Genomic DNA, 13,490 nt, shown 5'->3' with positions numbered 1-13,490 from the left:
TCCAGGCCTCAGTTTCTTCATCTGTGTAATGAAGGGGCAGGATGAGTTGGCCTCGGAGGCCCAGAGAGGTAAAGGGATTTGGGCTGTGATCTGACTCTACCCTCCCCCCCCAGTAACCAAAAATTACTTTAGGATTTGAGATTGAGGGGTTGTTTGTTTCCCCCCCTCACAAAAGTCAAAAAAAAATTTGAGGGCATCCTTTTTAAATGTAACATGGGGCTTCTTGGGTATAGATGATTTCTCTAAACCCTAACTTTAAAATTTGAAAAACGTCCCCGTGGGGAACATCGGAGCTCTCAGCAGAGCATCCAGGTGGCCGTCTGCTACACCCAGGGTGGGGCTGGGGAAGGAGATAGGAAAGTAAAAAGCCTGTCTGCTACCAGCTCCTTGCTCCCTCCCTTAGCCTTGGTGAAAGGTGATAAAGGCTCGTCACTCTGCCCGTAGCAGTTGGTTGTTCTAAAAATATTCATCTTGGGTGTGAAAATTAAAAGTCAAAATGTATTTTTCTGCCCTCTCTCTCACCCCCTCCTCTTAATTTCTTAGGGTGATATCCATGAGGATTTTTGCAGCGTGTGCAGAAAAAGTGGGCAGTTGTTAATGTGTGACACATGTTCCCGTGTGTATCACCTGGACTGTCTGGACCCTCCTCTGAAAACTATTCCCAAGGGCATGTGGATCTGTCCCAAATGTCAAGACCAGGTACTGTGTGAGGGACAGGGAGGTGAAGATGCTCTGACCCCTGTGTGGCCAGCCTGGTCCCCTAACTTGGAATCAACTTGCTTTTGATGCAAATGGATGAGAGCATCCTTTTAGAAGCAGCGTGCACACATGCATACGCACACACACACACCATTAGAATGCTCGCTGAACTCCCCTGTGCACTAAGCTGGTGCTCTCCTCCCCCTTCACAAAATATGCATTTCTGTCCATTGTTACCTCTGAGTTTTTCCAGCCTCTTCATGAGATGGCTGCTGAGCGTCCAATTGGAAATACAGATTTAGACGAGCTTCCAGCCCTTAATGGAAAGGACACGTGCTGACCTGTCATTGCCCTTATCCCCTTAAACTGTCAGCATACACAGCACTCTGTCCTATTCCCTCTAATACACATTGCTCCAAGAATAGTCCTACCCCAGTGCCTGGACCTTCTGCCCAGAGATTGTTTAGGAAAAGCGGCAGCAAGTCCTTCACTCCCCTCCTCTGGCCCCAGCTTCAGGAAACAAGTTATTTTAAAGCACAATCTCAGTTTTCCACAACTGAAGCCCCTGGAGCCTGACTGAATTCTTGTCACCCCAGAAGCCAGAAAAACCCAGGAGTACTTTGTCTCAGCTCCCGTAATTCCTGGCTGGAGAAAAGCTCATGTTTTCTCTTTTAACCTGGCACCATCCTAAGTCCACAGGATGCTCCCAAACTTTATCAAGATGGTAACAGAGTGGAAGACCCAAGCCTCTCATCTCACCTCTTCCTCATATCTCTTTAAGTGAATATCATTATCCAAATAGTTTATTTTTAGCAGAGGACTGATGCATCAGCGCTGTTCAGATGGGCCCTGGAAGAGAGATATTTCACATTTTGGGCTTTTTTTAAATGAATTTTTATTGTTAATCTTGTTTCTTAGATCACCATAGTAATCCCAAACATCCCTCCCCCTCCCAGAGTGCCATCTCATATAACAAATAATATTTTTTGAGAGGAAAGAAAATCAGTTCAACTGATGAATATATTGAAAAAGTCCAAAAATATGTGCAGTGTGTAGCACCTGTGGCCCTGCCAGCTCCATGCAGACGACATTGGGGGTGCCCTCTCACAGCTCTTCATTCAGGTCCTGCTTGGTCTTATTTATCATTTTGTTACATTTACTTTGGGGGTTGTTTGTGTGTGTGTGTGTGTGTCATTGTTCTTTCCATGTATGTTGTTGTTGTCACACTGTGTGTTGGTTTTTTTGGCTCTGTTGACTTCCCGCTGCGTCAGTTCTTAGAGACCTTCCATGCTTTCCTGTGTTCATCCCGTTCGTCATTTCTTAGCGCACACCAACATTGTTACATTCACACGCCACAGTTTGTGTCACCATTCCCCGGTTGATGGGCATCTACTTTGTCTCCACTTCTGAGCTCTCTATCGCAAAAAGTGCTGCTGTAAATACACTAGAGTTTCTCCATGACTATGGCTTCCTTGCATTGTGGGCCCAGCGATGGAGGCTCTGGTTCAAAGGCTGTGGACATTTTAGTCATTTCATTGGCATAATTCCAATTGCTTTCCAAAACGATGGTTCCATCTCACAGCTCCACTGACAGTGTGTTCGTGTGCCTGTCATTCCGCAACCCTTCCAGCATCGATTGTTGCCTTTTGGTCATTTTTGCCAATTTGTGGGATGTGGAATGAAACCTCCGTGTGGTTTGGCTTTGCATTTCTCTTCTTATTAGTGATCTGGAGCATTCTCCAAATATTAAAGGTTATTAATACTTTGCAGTTTTTCTTTTGAGAAGTGACCGTTCATATGCTTTGAATACTAATCTGTTGGGGAATGGCTTCTAGGCTTTTATATATACATACATATATATATAGAGAGAGAGTAATCATTTATATATTTTGAATACCAAACCCTTATCAAAGAAATTTGATACAAAGATGTTTTCCCATTTGATCACTTCCCGTCTTATCCTAGGTGCATTAGTTTTGTCTTTGCAGAAGCTTTTCAGTTTCAAGTAATCCAAGTTATCTCTTTTATCTTTTGTAATTGCATGTATCCTTGGTTTGGTTATGAATACATTGCTTACCCTTAGCGGTGAGAGGCATATGATCTGTTTTTTCTTTCAATTTTTTATAGTATTATCTTTAATATTAAGATTACATGTACATTTAGAATGTATTGTGGGATGTGGTGTAAGGTGTTTGTCTAAGCCTAATTTCTGCCAGACTGCTTTCCACTTTTCCCAGCAGTTTTAATCAAATAAGGAGTTTTTTCCTAGGTGATTTACATTTTCCGCTTGATCAAGCTCTGGGTTATTGAGTTCTATTATGTATTTTTATAAAGGGGAAAAAATGCTGAGAATTGAGAGAGAAAGCCTAGGTGAGGCCATGGTCAAGCCTGCTTTGATTGCCATCATCACACCAGTTTATCAGTGTCTGTGATGGGATCTCAGGAGCAGGAGAGAGTGGGGAAGAAGTCACATCCCACATTCCCCTTGTGTGCTGCATTGTTGGAAGACTCAGAGGGGCTTATGCTTATTGTCTGTCTGTCTGAGCCCATGGGCAATGGCCAGGCTTCTCCCTTCCTGTCACCTTTCCCAAGCCTCCATCCAGTGGAAGCTCAGTGCTTTCCTGAGGAGAAGCTGAAGGCCCATGAGAGTCTTGCCTAGTTTATCATCACAGACTGACGCTGGTGAGGGAGGGCCGGGTTAGACCAGAACCAATAGCATTCCTCCAACAGTCTTTATATCGGAAGGCTCTGTGTCTATGGGGTTACGTCTGCCAACAGCCTGCTGTGTTTTTCTGTATGGTGTCCCGTTGTCAAAGTGAAACTCTGATCATTGGAATGTTGTTGGTGTTTTCTTTCAGATGCTGAAAAAGGAAGAAGCGATTCCCTGGCCTGGGACTTTAGCAATTGTTCATTCCTATATTGCCTACAAAGCAGGTAAAGAATGCATTGGCCTCGTATCTGTCATTCCTGGTGGGAAGCCACGTTGCCTTTTAAAAGTAAATTGAACCTTAAAAATTAAAAGCTTCTAATTGGAAGAGATGATAACCTATTAACCTGAAGGCAGTTTCTGAAAACTTAGTACTGTCAATTAAACTCAACAAAGTAAACATCGATTGAGTGCTTCCTATACACAAGGTGTAATGTTAGGTGCTGGATAGGAAATAGTTCCCGCTGGGAAAAAGAGGAAACATGTATACAGATCACCAAAATAAGACATCGAGGCAATGTGCAAAAGTGAGAAATTGAGAAGAGATCATCAACAGCCACCAGCTAGGGAGATCGGGGCAAACCTCTTGGGAGAGCTGGTGCTGGTGATGGATCTCGCAAGGCAGAGATCAGAGTGGGGCAGGAAGCCATTCTGGGCACGTGTGATGGCATAAACAGAAACAGCAGGAAGAAGCTGCTCCATTTTGACCAGAAAGCTCTGTGTGTGAAAGGCCACTTGGAGTCCACCAATGAAGGACTTTGAATTCCAGGATTAGGAATCTGTGTGATAATTCAGTAGGTAGCAGGGAGTTGCCCGTTCTTGAGCAGAGAGGCAATTAGAAATTTCCTCAGGAGGCTCACTGTGTGAAGAATGGCTTGGAGAGCCAAGAACCTGCAAAGAGAAAGAGCAGCTAAGGAAATTTCTTTCCACTAGCTCATCCATTCTCAAACTTGGCAGTCTCAAGACAGGTCCTTTACACTCTTAAAATTTACCAAATAATTTTGGCCTTATGGAGCCACTTCAAAGATGTTGGGGACCCTCAGGGTCCTCAGACCACGCTTTAAGAACTGCTATTCTCGGTGATAGATGTGGGCCAAAATTAAGGGTGGCTTCAGTGCAAATTAAAAAGGTGGGCTAGATCTGAAAGAGATTCTGTAGGTATAATGGGCAAGATTTGGCAGCTGATGTCATCAGAGAAAACTATGGGACTGTGAGGCTGAATAAATAGGAGAGCCAGCTGCCATCGACAACAATGGCCAGATTAGGAGAAGGGCAAGTGGCAACTTGGGTAGATAAGAAGTCAGAGCTCAGGTGAGCAGTGGCACCAGGGTCACTGCTCAGGGTTTTCCTGCACAGTCCTGTTGTCAGGGTAGGCCCACATCCACAAGAAGAGCCCCCTGAGGAGTGGAAAGAACCAGGTCCTGGGGTTTGGAAGGCAGCCTGCCTTGAGTCCTGGCTCAGACCCTCATGAGTCTTGTGCTCTTAAGCAGGGCCCCACCTCCCTAAGCCCAGTTTCTTCATCTGTAAAGTGAAGAAAGGTTGTGGCCTTTCAAATGTGGGTACTGGTGGTGAGATGTCGTCTAGGAGAGTCCCTTTGTAAGTGCATTCCCCTTTCTGTTACAGCAAAAGAAGAGGAGAAACAGAAGCTGCTTAAATGGAGTTCAGATTTAAAGCAGGAGCGGGAGCAGCTGGAGCAGAAGGTGAAGCAGCTCAGCAATTCTATAAGTGTAAGGAGACCTCGTTCACTTGCTAATTACCACTTTGCGGGCCTCCCTCAGCAGCCCAGGGGTCACTCTCAGACCAACCCACTCAGCCAGCTCAGGGGGCAGAGCCTGCTACTGCCAGGTCCTGGCAAGGCCGCAGGACAGGACGGCAGCCTGGCCCCTGCTCCATTCAGTCATGGGCCACACCACGTGCTTGTACAAGTCTGGGCAGAACAAAAGCAAAGCATCAGACCCCAGGTAGTCAGTGAGGGAAACACAGGAAGATGCTTGTAAAAGGCGGTGCTCGAGTTGCATCTTAAAGGGAACGAGAGAGAGCATTCTGGGGACAGGAGCCGCCAGGACAGAGGCACAAAGATGGGCAAGAGAGTGCCACGGCTGTGTGGAGGATGGGTGGTAGTGGGGCCTGAAGTGACACCTTGCCTGCATACACAGAGCATGAGGGAAAGAACAAGACTGGGTGACGTAGGACATAGGTTAGGTATGGGGGGTCAAGGTGACAAGCCTGGGAGGCTAGAGGAGTGTGGGGACCCCTGGAAGAAACAGGGACGTTTTGTCAGTGGGTGAGTTTGGGAGGGAACGAGAAGTCCTGTTTTGGATGTGTTGAATTTGAACTGTTTCTAAGATGTTAGATTAGAAATGTCCACGAGGCAGTTGGTGGTATGGAACCGAAGCTGGGAAGGGGCTGGGGCCAGAGACTCAACGGGTGACATCTGCCTAGAGTGAGAGTTTAGCCAGTGGCAGCAGATGAGGTCACCATGCAAGAGAGTTAGGAACAAAGAGACGGGGTGAGGGGGGCAGAGGAGGTGGCACTCAGAGCTGGGGGAGGCAGCCAGGAGCAGTGTCTGTTGAGTGACAAGATGAGAAGCCAGATTGCAAATGATGGAGCAATGAGAGGGAAGTGGAGACCACAAGTGGACATTTTTATAGGAATAGAACTGAGAAGAGGAGGAGGAGTAGAGGATGATGGCTTCTTGGGATAACTTGGCCGTGGAAGGAAGGATAGGCTCATGGAGTGATGGAAAGGTTAAGGTAGTTTGTGTGAGGACTCGGGCTCAATGAGGGAAGAATGAGAATATGGATTGCCTGGCCATGGGTGGGGCCCACTTGGTGTGGTTCCCTTCAGCACCTGGGCAGGAGTGGAGGAGGCAGGTGATGGCGGAAATCCAGCTGAGCTCTGGCCAGGGACAAGCAGCCCCAGGACTGGGAGAGGGCTGGAGAGGTCAGAGTCACGGGGCAGTAGCCAATTGGTCCAGATTAGAAGGAAAGGAAAATGAAATCAGAGAAGGGCTAGCAGCTGAGGAAAGTGTGGGGGGCTGGGGTTTGGGGAGTTGCCATGAGCAGAGAATAGGTTTGGGGGAGAGGGCTATGATCAGAGTGGGGAAGGCCAGAGGCTCTGGTTATGAAGAGAAGGGTGAGATGCAGAATGTGACAGCCCAGGTGTGGCCGGGTGATGGAGTTCATGGGCAGTCGGCAAGTCTGAGGGGACATCCATGTGGGTGTTGGGGAGGAGAGGGTTCCAAGCAGGAAGAGTGGCCTGGGCACCATGATACAGCAGCTGTTGTGATCGTGTTGGTTACTTATCCTTAATTGAGAGGTTGCTGAGAATTGGTGAAAGGAGAGCCAGGAAGGGGCAGTGGAGAGCCAGACATATTGGGCACCCCTTTCCAGGCCAGTATGTAGCAAGGGGAGGGCGGTTCAAAGGAGAGATGGGACTGACCCCTGCACAGAGTGTCTGGATTCCTTTTGATGAAAGGTATTTGTTCTGTGAAGTTTAGATTCAGTCGAAAGGCTGCACTTGAGGACCTAGAAAACCACATGTGGCCTCGAGGCCTTGGCTAGAATAATTACTAGTGACAGAGACAAGTAAGAGTGGCTCATTTCTTACTAGGCATTTGTTTGCCTCACCAAGAACAACCTTTGAACCAGAGATAACAACAGAATTATGACTGATAGATTCCCAAGATAAAGAAGATCCTCAAAGGGCCGCCCCCTCACTGAATGCTGGCAGGTGTGAATGGTGAGCCCCCATTAGTGATCAAGGCTGGGAAAGGTACCAGAAGGGAATTGGGGGGTGGGGTGTGCCACAGGGCACAGAGCTCCAAGCTGGGGTCAGGAACACCTGAGTTTGATTCCTCCCTCACATCCTTCCTAGCTGTGTGGCCCTGGGCAAGTCACTAAAGCTCTCTGAGCCTATTTCTTCAATTTTAAAATAAATGAATAAATAAAATGGAGATAATAAAAGCACCTAACTCAAGGGTTATTGTGAGAAATAAATAATATGATATTAGTAAAATGTTTTTCCCAGTGCTTGGCACATAGTAGGCACTTAATAAATGTTAGTTTTAAAAAAAAGGAAAGAAAATGGAGCTCCCAGACTATAGGCCAAGTTCCCCTTCAATTCCTGTCAAAGTTCTAGCCCATAATATTAAAGGGATGGCCAGTAGGCATCTAGGAAAGGAAGCGCTAATCGCAGAGAGCCGACACGGCTCCTTCAAGAGTCATGTCAGGTCATTATTCCTCCCTTGACCAGCTTACCAACTCAGTGGTTAAGAGGAATCCTGCTGATGTAGCTTGCCTAGACTTCAGCAAAATATTTAATAAAGTCTCTCATCCTTCTTAAAGAAAAGTGAGAAAGATGTGGCCTAGAAGATAGTAGAGTTAGGTGGCTACAGACCTGATTAAATGACCACATCCAAGGCGTAGTCATTAATGGTTTGCTACCATCTTGGCAGGGGGTCTCCTCAGGGCTCTTGGGCTTAGCCCTGGGCTGTTTGACATTTGTGCCAGTCTGTTGGAGAGGAGGCAGAGATCAGATTTGGAGAGGATACAGAATTGTATTGAAAGAATCTGGGTTAAAACAAAATCTTGCCAGGCTCAGTTTTAACTAATCTAATAGGCTGGAATTTAGTAGGGTCAAATATAAAGTCTCTTCAAAAATATTAGTATTAGAGTAATTCAGCAAGCATTTTTGAAATGTAAATATCGGAGTCATCTAGTTCTAGGTGATTATTGAACTCCGGAGAGCTAATGAGGTCACTGAGAGAGTGGAAAGAAAAGAGAAGAGCCAGGAGAGTGAATCTTGTATGCACCCACACATCATGGGGGCTACGGGTGAGAGAGCCAGGGAAGAAGGAGCTGCAGGGGAGGGAATGAGTAGCAGCGTCCGAGAGGCTAAGAACTTCGGCCGAAGATTGAACAAGTCAGGGACCCTCCATAACCTTCACGAGAGCAGTTTCAGTTGAATGGTAGAATCAGGAGCCAGGGCGTAAGTTGAGAAATGATGTTGGAGGCACTGAGGGTCACCTCATTCTTCTAGGAGTCTCCGTGTCTGAGGAGAGAGAAGAGAGCAGCTTGGGAGGATCTGGGGGAGGGGGGCGAAGAGCAGGGGCAGGGGCCTGGGCATGTTTGCAGGCAGCACAGGATGAGCCAACAGCTTCAAGTTAGAGAGACAAGGTACGTGGAGCAGGGAAGAAGCAAGTTCCTGCAGAGGACGGAGATCAAGAGCATGGGAAGAGAGAAAGGCCTAAGCAGTGGAGAAGAGAGTGGGCGGTGAAGTTCAGGGATTGGTGTCGATGGTAAAGATGTGATAGGGAGCATTGAGATGACATTTTATGGCCTGCAGAGCGGTTTCATCTGATCCTCACAGTAACCCTGGGAGGAAGGGGCCATCATTATCACCATTTTATAAATGAGGAAACTGAGGCCCACGGAGGTCAAGTGACGTGCTCAGGGTCGAACAGCTGGTGGACGTGTGAGGTCATATTTGAACTCAGGTCTTCCTGACTTCAGGCCCAGTTCTAGCCACTGTACCACCCAGCCACCTTGAGTTATAGAATTGGGGTCACAAGAGCGAGATGAGGGTAAGGCATGGCTAGAAAGCTGCCTGTCTCCAAAATGGCTTGGCTGTTAGGGAGCTAACTATGAGGTTTGGTTCGGCAGCCAAGGGAGTTACTCAGGCTGCGTTAGGAGAGGCATAGGTACCACCCAGGAACAAGGAAAGACCAGCCCTACTGTCCTCGGTCCCAGCAGGCAGACCACCTTTGTCCTATGGTGTTCAGTTCTGGGTGCTCGGTGTAAAAGGCTGTGGTAGAATAGGGAAGGGCCTCAAACATCGAACTGGGTCGGTTTGGCCAAGAAAGTCATAGAAGGGTCATGATGACGATCCTCAAGTGTTTATCACATAGAAAAGGGGGTCCATTTGGTCTGCTTGGCTCCAGAAGAATGAGGAGCTCTCAGTGGAGCTGCAGAGGGCAGGAAGCAAACTTATTAAAGAGCAGAGCTCTCTCAGAGGGCAGAGAGTGCCTCAGGGGGCACAGACCAGGCAGGTGACCTCCCTGGAGAGCGACTCCTCCTGCGGGAGTGGGCTGGACTAAGTGCCTGCTGAGGTCTGTTCTTCCAATTTTGATTGGGTGGGGGGCAGTATTAACAGCCCCCTTGAGTTGTGGTGACCTGCACCCTTTAGCTGTGGGTGTGGGAATGTGTGTCATAGCATGGGGCAGGGAGGCATTAACTCCTGGGAGGGAGCAGGTGGCTCAGGGACTTTCTCCTCCCTTCCCCTGCCACATATTCTAGCCCTAGCTCTCACCTATCAGAGGCAGAACTAGAGGCCACCTAGAAAGCAAAGCAGCAAAGAAAGAGGCCCTGTGTGCTCCGGGTCCAGAAGGAGTCTGTGCTGGCCTGGGGCTGGTTCTGTGGGTCTGTCTGCATAGATTCTAGCTAACTCAGGGCTCAGTGCTAAGTCGCTTCAAGTTCAGTCCAGTTTTCCATAGTTCTCGCTGACAATCGTTCAGTCAATAAACACTAATCGTGCCATGTACTGTATTAAGCACAGCCAAAGACCGTTCCTGCCCTCATGGGGCTTCCATTCTGATGAGAGACCTTGCAAACAAATATGTACACAGCAAGCTGTGTACGGGATAAATAGGAAGTAATTAGCAGAGGGAAGCCACTAGAATTCAGAGGGGATGGGGAAGCAGATTGTAGCTGGGACTTAAAGGAAGCCAGGAAGCTCAGTAGTCAGAGCAGAGGAGGGAGGGGAGCCAGAGAGAGGGCCCAGAGCCGGTGGATGGAGGGTCTCATGTGTGAAGAACAGCCTGGAGGCCAGGCTCACTGGATAGAAGAGGGTGAGAAGGGAAGCTTGGAAATAGGCTGAACACCACCCTCCCCCCCTCACACAGACACAGACAAACACTCTTCCAGCTCCAGGCCACAGCCAGCTCAGCTGTAGAGCAGCCCTATAGACCTAGCCGCCCACTCCAGGGGACTGCCCCAGACTCTTTGGCCCCCATGCTGGCTCTAAAGAACAGAGGCCTAAATGATGAGCCCTCCTACAGGGCATGTTGTTGGAAAAGTGGTTCTCCTCTTGCAGCTGCACCTGGTCCCTTCTCTCAGGTGTCTTCTAACCCACCCCCTAACCGCCCCCACTCCCCTCCTCCCCATCCCCCCCTGAGCAGGGGCCCAAGAACCGACCACTCAGTGCCCCTGTCCTCTTCCTTCTTTTGCTACAGAAATGCATGGAAATGAAGAACACCATCCTGGCCAGACAGAAGGAGATGCACGGCTCCCTGGAGAAGGTCAAGCAGCTGATCCGCCTCATCCACGGCATCGACCTGTCCAAGCCCATGAACTCTGAGGCCGGCTTGGCGGCCGTGCCCAACGGCCCGGACTGCACGCCCCCCGCACCCGCAGCGGCCTCCACGCCGGCGCCCTCGCCCTCGCCGAGCTGCACAGTGAACTGTAACAAGGGCGAAGAGACTAAATAACAGGGCCCAGCGGTGGGGCCGGCAGCGGAACCCCGAAAATGCCAGAAAAGCCGAGCCGGGTTCTTCTGGGAAGGGCAGGATTCCTTTGGTTAAAGCTTTGGCTCCAGAGAGAGAAGATGCTTGTGCCAGGTGGTGCCGGAGTTTGCCAATTGATCCTCCTTATTCTGTGTGTACATGCAAAGTCTGGACCGCATCACATGAAACAGTGCCAGCTGGGGGTGCTTTGCCAGCACCGTGCCAAGTGAAATATATATTTACTCTCTCTATTCTACACCAGTGTGTGCCTGCAGCAGCCTCCACAGCCACGAGGGCTTGGGTTGGGTTGGGCTGGGCTGGGGAGCAGGGAGGAAGAGGAGAGCAGGTTTCAGATCCTTATTTGCCGAGCAGTTGGTTTAGGTGGGGAAGAGAAGTCCAAAGAGTGTGTGGGCTTTCCTGTTTCTAAACTCTCACGACTATAAAACCAAAAACAACAAAAAAAGGAAATCCAGATTTAAGCAATCACAGTGCCCAGAAGGGGTGGGGAGGGCAGGGGAGGGCAGGGGAGGGGGTGGGCCCGAGGGTGGGAAAAGTATATCAGATAAGCAGTATTTAATATCAGTGGCAGAGGGAGAGGGGACGGGTGCCAGGAGATGGCCACGGCAAGTGGCTCCCAGGTCTGTTTCTCCCTGAGCACCCAGCTCCCACCTTGGCGGGGGACCCCCAGCCCCACCACCTCAGGCTTCCCCCAATCCTTCCGGAGCAGCCCCGAGCGCTTTGGTGAATGAGCTCGCCCCGGCTCTGCCCCGGGGCCAGCTGCACTTTCTGGGGGGGGCCCCCAAAGTCAGGTGCCCGGGGCTGCCGCCGCCGGGGGTGCTGGAGGCCGGAGGAAAAAGGCAGGTGGGCGATTTTACTTGAAAACAGAGCTCCATCCCTTCTCTATATTTATAAAGCGGAAAAGAGCCTGAGCAAAGCACCCCACAGCCCAGACGTGTGAAACTTAACCGAGACGTTTCTTTGTTTTCTTTTTTTTTTTAAATGTTTCTTTGACTTTTTTTGTAACAAAAACTAAAATGGGGAATCGAAGCGCTGTTCTTGAGGCTGACAGTCCGGTTACGGGGTAGAGGAGACCTTGCATGGTAGAGATTAGGAGTCCTAGTGTCAGTGAGATGCAGTGAGTCTTGTGAGTCCTCGTGTCATCGTTCGGGCACTGTTTTTTTATGCAAGGGCAAAATCTTTGTATCTTGGGGGAAAACGACAACAACTTTTTTTTAAATTAAAAAGGAAAATAAAAGCTATTGAGGTCTTCCTAGTGTTACTTAAATTAAGATCAAGGTAAGAAACATTGTAAAAAAATTTACACAAGTGCTATTTGTTTCCTAAAAACAGTGATTTCTATTAAAAAGGCGTCAGAACTGGAGAAGACTGTGTAGTTCTAATTTTTTAGCACAGCATCTGCTGCTCACAAGGCTGCTCTGCTGTGGGCGTGTTTCTAGGCAGACGAGTTAGAGCCCCTGTACCCCGAGTCTGTGATACACACAGAACTCCCCCTCCCTCCATTCTTCCCTTCTCTGAAGGGACCACCCATCTCTTTGTGACTTGGTCCCCACCTCTTGCTCTCACAGATGATTGGAGGTGAAAGAGAACCCATCTCCAAGGATTTCCACCAAGGGCCCTGGTGCCAGCAGGGCTGAGAGCCCCCTCGGCAAGCGCACTGAAAGGGTAGCTAGGTCTGCCCTCCCCTACTGGCCCACCTAGGTGACCACGTCCACACCTGGTGCCCCAGAAAGTCCCACCTGCCTTTTGAGTCTCCATCCATGTTGGATGCCAGGTAGAGAAAAGGAATGGATTCTATGCTGTCGTCTTCCCAGACAGATCTTGGCCAGAAGATCATTTGGCATTGGTTTTATGTTGCTTTTTTTGTTCTAGTATTTGTTTCTTCCCTTCCTGAGAAAACCACTGTAGTTTACTTGGTAGATGGACACTTTGAGTGTCTGTCCCTGGGGAAGGGAATTGCTGCCTCCTGGACCTGTGTGGCCTCCCTGGAGCTGTGTCAGCTTCGTGTGCATCTGGAGAACTTTCCACAGTGGGCTACATCTGGCTGCCCAGCAGAAGAGAGACATCCCTGCCAGGTTAAGAATTCCCCAGGTGGGAATCTGGTTGGCCATCTTTCGTCACCCTCCTGCTGCCCACTTCCTACTCCAGGCAGCAGCTGGTCCCCCAGTCATGTCCATGAAAAACTGTTAGCCAGACCCATTCCCTCCCCACTTACAAGGGTGTAGAGGCTGTGTAAAAAGGACCCTTTGGATGAAATCCAATGTCAATAGTGAAATCCATATCTCATCCATATCCTGAACCCCTGCCATCTCCCCAGAAGCTTCAGAGAAAGGGTTAAAAGCTCAGGCTGGGAGACAGATGGCCATACTTCAGGCTCAGAGTCAGTACCTGGTAGGGGTCGGGGCAAGGAGGACAGAGGCATCCCCACCCAGGTCCAAAGCTCAGATCATGGAGACCCAGGCCCTCCCTTCCCCTAGAAACAAGGGAGCTTTGGGAGAAGCCCAGGCTTGTCCCAGAAATAGTTGGCTGAAGTTCCCAGACCAGCTGTGGTTTCTCCCCCATCTC

The 13,490-nt window shown here is 49.2% G+C and overlaps 1 protein-coding gene across 8 annotated transcripts in view; it reads left to right on the top strand.

The window, feature by feature from the left end:
- PHF21A (PHD finger protein 21A) overlaps positions 1-12,166 on the top strand; it is a 211,182-nt gene extending 199,016 nt beyond the window's left edge. For 7 of the 8 annotated variants that reach the window (XM_036764211.1, XM_036764207.1, XM_036764210.1 and 4 more), the window contains 4 exons: positions 544-699; positions 3,558-3,633; positions 5,030-5,133; positions 10,638-11,395. In XM_036764211.1, the coding sequence (XP_036620106.1) occupies positions 544-699; positions 3,558-3,633; positions 5,030-5,133; positions 10,638-10,892 (591 nt within the window). In that variant the 3' untranslated portion in view covers positions 10,893-11,395. Of the gene's footprint in view, positions 1-543; positions 700-3,557; positions 3,634-5,029; positions 5,134-10,637 lie in introns of all 8 variants that reach the window. The other variant, XM_036764205.1, reaches the window with a different exon arrangement.
- Positions 12,167-13,490: the final 1,324 nt, after the last annotated feature.

Source organism: Trichosurus vulpecula, chromosome 6, assembly GCF_011100635.1.
Source record: "Trichosurus vulpecula isolate mTriVul1 chromosome 6, mTriVul1.pri, whole genome shotgun sequence".
Lineage (NCBI taxonomy): Eukaryota > Metazoa > Chordata > Mammalia > Diprotodontia > Phalangeridae > Trichosurus > Trichosurus vulpecula.
This window is presented reverse-complemented; position numbering and strand designations above follow the sequence as displayed.